At 42.1% G+C, this 8,512-nt stretch overlaps 1 protein-coding gene across 1 annotated transcript; it reads right to left on the minus strand.

The window, feature by feature from the left end:
• Window positions 1-5,055: 5,055 nt before the first annotated feature.
• On the minus strand, window positions 5,056-7,816 carry LOC103645659 (uncharacterized). The gene is made up of 5 exons (XM_020544403.1): window positions 7,278-7,816; window positions 6,963-7,188; window positions 6,496-6,878; window positions 5,939-6,265; window positions 5,056-5,580 (listed from the first exon to the last, which is right to left on the minus strand). Exons 1-5 carry the CDS (start codon window positions 7,785-7,787, stop codon window positions 5,056-5,058), a joined length of 1,971 nt encoding a protein of 656 aa, XP_020399992.1. The 5' UTR covers window positions 7,788-7,816.
• Window positions 7,817-8,512: the final 696 nt, after the last annotated feature.

The raw sequence follows: 8,512 nt of genomic DNA on the forward strand, positions 1-8,512 counted from the left end.
TCCACAGATCAAAGCTAGCAACTACTTCTAAGATTATGGTTGTTTTTTTGAAGTCTCCCCTATACATGCCATGCCATGCAGTGGTACACTTCTCCCATTCCCAGTGCAGTCAATACTACCTATCATATCGGGGAAGCCTCTTTGTTCTGCTTGGGCCAAGAGCCGAGAAATGTCGTGCTCATTTGGTGTTCGCAAGTACCGAAAGATGTTGTTGTCATAAACGAGATTAGGGTCGAAGTAATTGGCCATGAGCTTTCGATGCCTAGTAAACCGGTCGCGATGGATGACTTGACGACCAAAGACAACCCCCCTATGTCGGCGTTGTTCGCGTTCTAATTCTTCTTCAATTATAGGAACAACAATTGTAGTGAGTAGCATCTGATTTGCAGCTTACCTAGCTTGTTCTCGGGCACACTTCCTTTTGCGCAAAAACCATAGCCACATCTAGGAAACAAATGTATTGAGCTCCAAATGTACAGAGAAGTTTCATGTCAATGAACGTAGATACAAAAAAATGTACATCCGATGTGGTGACAAGGATTAAACAAAAACAAATGTAGAATATTGTTGGTTAAATTGATATCGTGATTGTACGTATGAATCGAGGTCATACATTTACCTTGGTGGACTTTGTGGTGCTCGGTGTTTATCTTCGAATCGGGTGTTGGAGCTTGTCGCGACTCGCTACGAATCCGGGAGCTCGGCGCAGCAGGCTTCGGATGACGGTACACGCCTGAACTCGGAAGCTCACCGCAGCGCACGCTCTGCGGTGTTGGAGAAGGGAGCAGCCGCCTAGTCCTTACACCCCGGTAACTGACCGCCGGCGGGGTAGCGCTGTTGGGGACTTGTTCTCAAATGCTATGAGTCAAGAACAAGGCAACATAGAAAATGTTAATCGGTAAAGTCCTTCGTCCTTCGAAGCATTATTCCTCTTAGGACATAATGGTTTTTGGACGAAGGTTATGAAGGGCGTACCTTCATAAATACATTTATACAATGACGAAGGATGAATTGTAAGGAATATAATGGGCAACATAAATAATTATATATTATTATCATGTATAAACAGAAATAACGTTGGATTACAAATGTACCTTCAACTTGAAGGAGATGAAAGTACAAGCGTGACGCAAAAGTGAATGCCAAATCAGCGTGAACAGTACGGGGGTACTGTTCACCTATTTATAGGCACAGGACACATCCTATGCAAAATTACATTTATGCCCTTTACATTTGATAATAGTTCTACAGTAATCTATCGAGGTCTGAATAGCCTTTTCATCTTTAAGTCGGTTTCATTTCGTTGCTACCACGCCGAAGCTTTTCTGCTCACACCTTCGGCGCTGCATAAACCTTCGTATTGTTCTGGTCTGCTGTGATACCGACTTGAGTCCGAAGATACCTGTTCACACATTAAACTCCAGAAATACTGTTAAATCCTGTTTTTGAGGACCTTCGTAAGCCGAAGGCCCCCAACAGTAGCCCTTCGCAATATTAATTTATTTAAAATAATAAATTTAGATTGCGACATGGACGAAGGCTTTACGCCGAAGGTCCGAAAAAACACCTTCAGAGACAGTCTCCTGATTGTGGTCTAGCGGTTGAAGAGCTGCAGTGCCAGTTGCTGAAGCTTTCTTCGGCGCCATAACGAAGGTTTATGATCGCCGAAGGTGTTCAGAAAACTCAAGAGTGTGGAAGTGAGTTCACCGGAGGTGGGCGCCAATGTTGGGGACTTGTTCTCAAATGCTATGAGTCAAGAACAAGGCAACATAGAAAATGTTAATCGGTTCCTTCGTCCTTCGAAGCATTATTCCCCTTAGGACATAATGGTTTTTGGACGAAGGTTATGAAGGGCGTACCTTCATAAATACATTTATACAATGACGAAGGATGAATTGTAAGGAATATAATGGGCAACATAAACAATTATATATTATTATCATGTATAAACAGAAATAACGTTGGATTACAAATGTACCTTCAACTTGAAGGAGATGAAAGTACAAGCGTGACGCAAAAGTGAATGCCAAATCAGCGTGAACAGTACGGGGGTACTGTTCACCTATTTATAGGCACAGGACACAGCCTATGCAAAATTACATTTATGCCCTTTACATTTGATAATAGTTCTACAGTAATCTATCGAGGTCTGAATAGCCTTTTCATCTTTAAGTCGGTTTCATTTCGTTGCTACCACGCCGAAGCTTTCCTGCTCACACCTTCGGCGCTGCATAAACCTTCGTATTGTTCTGGTCTGCTGTGATACCGACTTGAGTCCGAAGATACCTGTTCACACATTAAACTCCAGAAATACTGTTAAATCCTGTTTTTGAGGACCTTCGTAAGCTGAAGACCCCCAACAAGCGCCTTCAGCCCACTGTGCGCCATGCCATCTAGGGATGACAATCGGGCGAGTAGGACGTGGATATATGTTTCACGTATCCATACCCGCGAGATAAAACACAATCCATACTCATACCCATTTACGCTCGTGGGTACCCACCGGGTATCCGTTATCCAACGGATATCCGTTACCCGCCCGCCCACTAAAACTACAACAACATCAAATAATATTTTTAACATCAAATGATATTTTTATCCATTTATGCTCGGTGGCTCGGCAGCGCCCTGTGCTCGGCGGCGGCTCGGCTGCTCGGCTTTCCGATTGACCAAGACCTAGAGGGCGAGAGGCAGAGCCGCAGACTGTTCGCTTGGACCTGAGTCCTGGGCAGCTTGGACCTTGGACTGCTGGCCACTGCCCACTGCCCACTGGCCTTGCGGTGCGGCCTTGCTATTGCTAGTTGTTGGCTTGCTGCTGACGCACTGACAGCTGACCCCGCGAAGCAGTGAACAAGTACAAGCCCCAAGGAAGCTGGCCGCTGGGACCTGAGATGTGTCCACTGTTTGGATCCACATGTCATATATCCATCGGGTGACAGATATGGATAGCATATATCCATACACGCGAAATTATTACCCGTGGATACCGTATAGTAACCATACCCATACCTGCGGATATGAAACTCCACCATATCCGTACCCAACGGGTAAATAACCGCGGTTATTTACCCATATCCATACCCATTGCCATCCCTAATGCCATCCTGCTGGCTCCCATAGTCGATGAAGTTCGTGTCGGCGGCGTTGTGTGAATGGGGGCGACGACCGCAACGACTATGGTGCGACAGTTGTAGGGTTGGGACCGAGCTGAACGAAAAATGGGGCGCACTTCAGACAAGACGACTTGAATGTTCACACCAACCGCGGGAACGAGCTCAGAGACGAAATGGGTATGTGTACACTGCTGAACAGGACTCCGAATATGAGTATTATGCGTTCATGGCCACACGGGTTACCCATCCTACACTAAGGCTTTGTTTGGGTACTCTAGTATTGATCCCAATCCACATGTGTTGAGGTGGATCATGGTGTAAATTAGTTTAAGTTACACTATAATTCACCTCAATATATGTGGATTGAGATCAATACTAGTACCTAAACTAGGTCTAAATGGGTATGGGTAATCTGATCGACAAGGTTATGTGCGTAATAACTTAAATGTATAGGTGGCTGCAGTCTTTGCAGACCATCCTTATTACCGGATACGCATACTGCTTGCTTCTGCAGTCTGATTACAGACTGAACCACATCACAGTTTGTCAATTGGAAGTTCGAGACACCTACCTAGCTAGGGTGTGACAATTACAAATTTTCATGTGCACGAGTACATGACACATGCCAGACTTCCACCAAGACTAGTCTGCTGATACTTTATATATTGATCTGCGCATAAATACACTGACGCTGTATCGTACCAGCACCACCTCATCACCATATAAACCTCCAGTGTGAGTGCCCCTTATAAATAAGGCGCCACAAGAACATGCACCACACATTCTGTCAATTCTCCTCATGCATGCGTATACGTGCCTCCGGCTTGAGTCCCTCTTCCATTTTTTACACAGTGTTTAGTGTGCATCTCATTGGAGGGAGCGGCATCAGGACTACGAATAGCATGGTGCCACGGTTGTAGCCGTCCAGGGACGGAGATAGAAATTTTTTTAGTATGGACTAAACTAAATCGTTACCGTATAAAAGCTGCATATTTTGAAGCCTGTGCGGTGTACACGAAGTGAACAGACGAGAGCGTGTTGTGCGTTGCAATGCGGACGGAACATGCATGCTCCTCGGTGCATGCGGTAAATGGACGACAAGCGAAGCGTTGATTAAATGAGATGAGCACAGGACAACAACGTTCAACTTCACGCATGGGAATGCTGGACGGCTTCCTTTGCCCAAACATAAGCAAGGTCTAGAATGACTTTCTTTTCATATAAACCACATCGACATGCGGTAGAGCATTTACTACCCCTGTTCCTTCTCCCGTGGCACTCTTAATCGGGGTCCGGTAGCTCCTCTGAGGATTGTCTCTGGTGCACATTGTTCTGACGTCACTGTCTTTTGTCCTGACGTCGTGAGCGTTGTTTTGTCAGCCTTCTTCCCCTATTGGTGTGATGTTAGGATGCGTTTGGTTGAGGAGCCACCGGAGTGGAGCGGCTCCATTCTAGATTTGAAGAGTAGAACTGCTCCGTTCTATGTTTGGTAAGCAGGATGGAGCTGCTCCATTTTTTGTTTGGTTGGGGAGTGTATTAGAGCGGAGCCATTCAGTTTTTTGTTTGGTTGTGGAATGTACCACAGCAGAACCGCGGCAACATCACTCAACAACCAAAACATTGAAAACATTAGTTATATGTGTTATATGCTATGACATGTGCGCATGAACAATATGTGTTCATATCCATAGTACCAAAACATTGAAAACATGAGTTATATGCTCTGAAACATTTTAATAATACCAAAACATGAGTTTATATCCATACTTCACCCAACAACCATAACTCAACCATAGTTCATCACCAGCGATGTTCAAGTACACAAGCAAAATCACAACACATAAGCATAGTTCATCAAACAACTACGATACATGAGTTCATATCACCATGACATACCAAGTTCAATTCATCAGACACCATGACACTAATCATGACCCACAATCTAAAAATTCTCACCAACGAAATTCGAAAACCACGACAGCTTCCAATCGAATGGTAGATTCATGAAAGCATGGGCATCATTAGGATGCCTAACCAAGTGCTGATAGTATCGAGACTTGTGGTTAAGCTGAAAACCAGGGAGACTGTCCACCGCTTCAAACAAACCATCTGGTAAAGCATTGCTTGCTTTCTCAATTGCCTTTGCTAGTCTTTCGCTACCACGATCAAATGCTTCAACCAAGCAATCAGTCTTTCTTCTGCTATCATCAATAGTCTTGGCTCTCTTAGCGGGCTTAGCTGATGAAGATGCATCATCATTGACAACACTTTTATCAATCCCATGATTCATCCCCCCACTTTCTGCATTGCCATCAGCACCATTGTTCACCCCATCATTCCCAAGTGGGTCATTAGAGCTCTTTGCATACTGACCAGTAGCAACACTATTGCCAAAAATTGTAGCTAGAAAACCATAGTATGAAAGAGGCTTGTTCAAATATTCATCATCAGCCTTGTTTTTTGGGTCCTGATAGTGAATGCAAAACTTATTAAATATAAACAGATATATGAAGTGTCCATAAATAAAGTTCATATACAAATAATAAAATTCATATACATATAATAAAGTTGCAGATAAAATTCATATATGAAGTGCTAATATATCAGAACATAGCCTCTAACACCCAGCACTGTTCTTGCACTGATGCATAGATGGTTTTAGGTTAAAAAAATCAGAACATATCTATATGAGAGTTCCCTTAACCATGACCATCATATATTCTTAAATCAAAACATAGCTATATGCCGGACAATGAGTGCAACACTTAATAAATAAATGACATAGAACAGTGATATTAAATACAAAAGGCTAGTAAGAATCATACCGCCATATGTTCTTTGTAGTGCTCGTGATCAAGAGAAACAATGAATTCATTTTCATCCCAAAGAGCAGCACTCAAATTCTTAAGGTAGTTGATCCTAATGTACTTCTTCTTCCATGTCTTCAAGTGATTAGCAACTTGATCGCCTGTCCTAATAATCTTAAAATGGTCGTTGAGAGCCTTAGCACAAGCATTGAGATGAACTTTCTTGAAGCCAGTGGAGGTTTTAGTGCCATCAGCAACAATGTTGCTAAGAAAGGTGAGAACAAATGTGGATTGAGTTGGTGTCCATTGACATAGTCCACCACCAGCTTTTGCACCACTTGTCTCCTTGTCCATGACCTAGATATCCATATAAATAAAAGATACATGTCCATACAAATAAAAGATACTTCACAAATTTAGCAATATGTTCACACAAATAACATATAGATGTCCTTACAAATAAAAGATACATATCCATACAAATGATATAGATATTGGAAAATACATAACAATCAAATAGTGTTTGCATGATAGTCTTCCCACATAGCATTGGCAAGTTCCTGCCTGAAGTTAACCATAATGCCATGTTCTATTGCTTGTCCATGCGAAGATGTTTGATGATTAATGGTAGGTAATTCCTCACTCTCAGGAATGATAAAGTCGTCACCTCCATCTTGTATAACCCAATTGTGAATAATACAACAAGCAACCACAACTTCTACTTGTGTAGAGAAGGGGAAGAATGGTGTAGCATCATCAAGAATTTTAAATCTTCTCTTCAATGAACCAAATGCCCGCTCTACTGAAACTCTTAGAGATGAATGTCTATGATTGAATAATTCTTTCTCATTTTGCACGGGATTATTTCCCCACTCATTCAAGTGGTATCGTACTCCACGAAAAGGGGGCATAAATCCAGGTTTGGCTCCATATCCAGCATCGACTAAGTAGAACTTGCCTAGCATACAAGGGATATGTATGTGAGCTACACTAGGTATTATATTTCATGACTAAAGTAATGAGCTACACAAGTTGTATTTACCTTCAGGCACACGAAGACCATTGTCTCTTTCTAACGCATCACGTAAGACTAGTGCATCATGAGCTGTCCCCTCCCAACTAGCCAAGACAAATGTGAATCGAAGATTAAAATCTACTGCTGCCATGACATTTTGAGTAGCATAACTCTTTCTACCACGAAAGGAAGCCTCCATGTGTTTAGGAACAGATGCTCGCACATGTGTGCCATCTATTGCACCAATACAATCCTATTATTCAATTAGAATGCAAAAAAATATAAGCAATTATAATCTGAATTCCACCCTTAAAATGAAGGGAAGATACGGTAGCCTCACACCTTAAAGTAAGGATCCCATCTTGGGTTCCCTGCAATTTTAGCTGGAGTTGATGTAGATGGTGGCCTAATAAACTCCTTTCGTAGCTCTCCAATAGCGTGAAGTACTTTGTTGAAATAGCGACTAACAGTTTCACCGGACCTATCAAAATTGGTGCCAACTAACCTATTCCTAACATTGTGGCCCACAGTATTTAAAAACATCGCAACCTGCTGCTCAACACATAAATGTATGGTGTCTTGCAAAAGGCCACGATCCCTAAATAATTTACAAAATCGGAAGAAGGATGCTCTATTGAGTCTAAGCATACTAACACAAGTTACATCATTTTTCCATATCTTATTATTAAGATATTCAATCCTCATTCTATCTCTCCCCTCAATTGGAGCATATGTAATTGTTTCTACAGATTCACAACGCTTTCTTTTTCTAGATTGAATAACCATGGCCATCATTGAAAGCAACATATGTGATGCAGCTGTGTAAACTAAAATTTGTTGCTTCTTATCCATCTATATTATACACAACAAGGTTAAAGTTATTAGTTTCTAATATACCACATAATCACACAAGGCACATAGTAAATAGTTGCAACAAGATTATACCTTCTGCTAAAGTCTTGCTGCAAAATTCTTGTTCTTCTCTCCTCAAAATCTTGCTGCAAATGCCAAGATGAAAACATATGAAAGAGAGTAGAGAATGGAGCAGAAACAAAAAGAGTTTAACATCTACTAATGGTAAATTCCAATCTAAACAATTCAACAGCTTGTACATCCAAACAGGAATTGAAATTGGCTGTTTTCCTTTGTTTCCAGCTATCCAAACGCTTGTACATCCAAACAATGGTATTTACGACTATATTATGTATGAGCCCTGAAAATTGGCTCCTAGCTACTACGTACTACAACGTATTTGTTCAGTTTTTAGCATGATTCAAATGCATGCGCTACGTATACACCACCCTCTGCTGGTCTGCATATGTCACCATATCATAAGCTAGACAGCTACGTATACACCACCCATTCACTATCAAGAGCATTCCTCTCAACGTTCCCTGTAAGAAAGCAGCAGGATGATGAGACTAGCCACCTGCTGCTGGTTGCCACTACCCTCCTCCTGCTCCTGGCAGTATCCTCAGGTACTTCTAGCCCAGGCCGATCTTTCAGACGTACGCACTGTCTCTGCATTTCAGACTAATCTGTACTTCTGCGAATTTAGGAAAGAGCACCGGAGCAAC

The sequence above is a fragment of the Zea mays genome, chromosome 1 (assembly GCF_902167145.1).
Source record: "Zea mays cultivar B73 chromosome 1, Zm-B73-REFERENCE-NAM-5.0, whole genome shotgun sequence".
In the NCBI taxonomy this organism is placed as follows: Eukaryota; Viridiplantae; Streptophyta; class Magnoliopsida; order Poales; family Poaceae; genus Zea; species Zea mays.